Source organism: Corapipo altera, unplaced genomic scaffold (assembly GCF_003945725.1).
Source record: "Corapipo altera isolate COAL_440 unplaced genomic scaffold, ASM394572v1 59746, whole genome shotgun sequence".
NCBI classification, from domain to species: Eukaryota; Metazoa; Chordata; class Aves; order Passeriformes; family Pipridae; genus Corapipo; species Corapipo altera.
In genome coordinates this window covers 1-3,156 of record NW_020888171.1, presented here as the reverse complement: position 1 = coordinate 3,156, position 3,156 = coordinate 1, and the positions used below count along the sequence as shown (strand labels likewise).

General features: G+C 70.2%; 1 protein-coding gene across 1 annotated transcript; it reads left to right on the top strand.

Annotated features, from left to right (window-relative positions):
• Positions 1-486: 486 nt before the first annotated feature.
• On the top strand, positions 487-3,150 carry LOC113941879 (serine hydroxymethyltransferase, mitochondrial-like; the record flags this gene model as incomplete). Its single annotated transcript, XM_027633017.1, has 6 exons — positions 487-586; positions 1,883-2,101; positions 2,205-2,284; positions 2,444-2,644; positions 2,748-2,829; positions 3,107-3,150. Coding segments are annotated over exons 1-6 (650 nt in total), but the record flags the coding sequence as incomplete, so codon positions are not given.
• Between the last annotated feature and the right edge of the window lie 6 nt (positions 3,151-3,156).

Sequence of the window (3,156 nt, the reverse complement as noted above, 5' to 3'; positions counted from 1 at the left end):
CCCCCCCCCCCTCCATGGGGGGCCCTTCCAGGTGTGCAGCCCCCACACCCCACGCCGTGAAGAAGTGCCAGGCGGGGGTCAGGGACGGGGGGGGTGGGAGGTGGGGTCCCCAGGGGCTGCTTCCCCCACCCCCACTCGGGAAGGGGCTTCTTCATCATTTTTTTTTTAAAGAAAATTAAAATGGAAAAAAAAAAAAAAGTGGAAAATAAAGAGAAAATGGGAAAAAAGAAAAAAAGGTGTGTTGATCCTCGTCGACCAGGGATGAAGGAGGGGGAGCAGGGATGGGGGAGCCCCAGATTGGGGGTGGAGGGTTTTGAACTGGGATGGGGGAGTCCCCGGTTGGGAGCGCAGGGATGGGGAACTCCCGGGATTGGGGATGGGGATGGGGGGGGACAGGGATGACCCTGGTCCAGCGGAGGGGGAGGGTTCGGATCTCCGGTTTCCCGTCGGCCCCGGTGGCTCCGCCCCCCCGGCAGCGCGCGCGTGGGGGCGGGGCCAGGCGGGCACCGGGGCCGGGACCGGGACCGGGACCCCGCCGGGACCCACGTGCAGTCGGACCGAGATGTGGCCGCTCCGCCTGGGCAGGGTGAGCCCCGGCGCTGGGAGGGGGGGGGGGTCCCGATCCCCGGGGGTTGGGGGGGTCCCGGTCCCCGGTGAGGGGTCCCCGGTGAGGGTTCCCCCATCCCGCGCGGGTCCCGGTGCGCGCCGGGCACTGCGGTCCCGGGGGTCTCCCGGTGCTCGCGGGGGTCCCGGTGCCCGGGGGGAGGGTCCCGGTGCCCGGTAGGGGTGGGCCCGCTCGGGGCTCCGGTGCCCGGTGAGTCCCGGTGCCCGCAGGGGTCCCGGAGCCCAGGGGGGATCCCAGGAGAGCCCCGGTGCTCGCGGGGTCCCGGAGCCCGCAGCGTGCTCCGGTCCCCGGTGTCTCCCGGTGCTCACACGGGTCCCGGTCTCCGGGGCGTCCCCAGTGGGGGGGTCCCGGTGCTCGCCGCAGAGGGTCTGGAGGGAGTCCCGGTGCCCAGCTGTTCGCCCCCCATGTACCCCCCTCCTCCCCCTCCAGCGCCCCCGGGGGTCTCAGCTCCATCCCGGGCCTCCCCACCGCCCTCGCCCCCCGTTGGGCACCGACGCCCCCATCCCGGTGTCGTGTCCCCCGAAGGGTCCCGTCCTCCCCATCACCCTCCTCACGGACTTTGTGTCTGTCCCAAAGTCCCCGGAGCCTGAACAGCCACCGGCCTTGGCCCCTGCCCGGTGCCCGCGGCCCGCGGGTGATGCAATGGGGCGGCGGCGGTTACATCACCCGGCACCGGGCACCGGGGCGAGGGGGGCACCGGGGAACCCCCCTCGCTGTGCACGGCGCTGGGAGGGGGGTCCTGCAGGGCAGACACAACCCCCCGTGTACAACGAGGGGGGGCCGTGGATGAGCATCTGGGGGTGCGTGTGGGCTTGGGGGGGAGGCCCATGTGCCCTGTGGGGGGTTCTCATGTGCCTTATGGGGTCCTTGGGGGTCCTCATATGCCTTTGGGGTATTTGGGAGTCCCCACGTGTCTTGTGGGAACCTTGGGAGGGTCCCCGTGTGCTTGGTGGGGTCCCTGGGGGTCCCCGGGGGTCCCCATGTACCCTGTGGGGGAGCTTGGAGGGGTCCCCATGGGCCTTATGAGGACCTTTGGGGGGGTCCACCGTGTGCCCACCTCGGGGGGGTGACACCGGTGACTGGAGACAGAATTTGGGGGTCTCGCTCCTGCTGCTGTCACCTGCAGGTCTGGAGGGGTAAGGGGGGGTCCAACACCCTCCCTGTGGGGTCACAGCCTGTCCCTGCAGGTCTGGAGGGGTAAGGGGGGTCCAGCACCCTCCCTGTGGGGTCACAGCCTGTTCCCCCCTCCCCGTGCAGACCCTGCAGCGATGGGGGGCCCGGGGGGGCCCCGGCAGCCAGCGGGCACAGCAGGGCAGCCAGCGGGCACAGCACGGCTCCGCCGCCGCCGCCACCACCGGGCACGTCCCCAGCTGGACGGGGCAGGAGAGCCTGGCCGAGAGCGACCCCGAAATCTGGAGCCTGGTGCAGAAGGAGAAGGATCGGCAGTGCCGGGGGCTGGAGCTCATTGCCTCTGAGGTGGGGACTGGGGGGCTTTGGGGGGGCGTGGGGAAGGGCCCAGGGGACCCCTGATCAAGGGGGGGGTTGGTGGCTCCAGCTCTGACCCCCAGTTCTCCTCCAGAATTTCTGCAGCCGGGCGGCGCTGGAAGCCCTGGGCTCCTGCCTCAACAACAAGTACTCGGAGGGTTATCCTGGGAGGAGGTAAAGCAGGGAGGGGGCTGGGGGGCATCAGGGGTCCCTCTGCAGCCAGGACTGAGATTCCCCCGAGGGGGGGCTGCCCTCTGCACCGGGGCTCCTGTGGGGCACAGTGGGTGGGGGCTGGCGGGGGGAGCCCCCATAACCCCGCCCCGTGTCCCCCAGGTACTACGGGGGGGCCGAGGTGGTGGATCAGATCGAGCTGCTGTGCGAGCGGAGGGCGCTCGAGGCCTTCGACCTGGACCCCGCGCGCTGGGGCGTCAACGTGCAGCCCTACTCGGGGTCCCCGGCCAACTTCACCGCCTACACGGCCCTGCTGCAGCCCCACGACCGCCTCATGGGGCTGGACCTGCCCGACGGGGGCCAGTAAGTGGGGGTTTGGGGGGGCCTGGAGCCCGCTGCCTCCCGGGGGGGCCTGGAACCCGCTGCCTCCCGGGGGTCCCGGGCTCACCCCGCACCTTCCCCGCAGCCTCACCCACGGGTACATGTCCGACGTCAGGAAGATCTCGGCCACCTCCATCTTCTTCGAGTCGATGCCCTACAAGCTGGATGTGAGCTGAGGGGCAGGATCCGGGGGGGAGGGGGGGGCTGTGGCTGTGGGTGATCCCAGTGGTGCCCTGAGGTACCCAAGCTGCTCCAGCAGCTCCTGCCCTGCCCTCCATGTCCCAAGGAGTCCCAGATGTGTCCCCGTGCCATGGGAGATGCCCGTGGCTCAGCCAGAGGTGCTGTGCTTGGAGCGGGGGGAAAGGGATGCCTTGGCAAGCTGTCTGTCTGTCTGTCCATCCATTCCTGGGCTGACTGAGCTTTCTTGTCATCCATCCCTCACAGCCGGCCACGGGGCTGATCGACTACGAGCAGCTGGAGGTGACGGCGCGGCT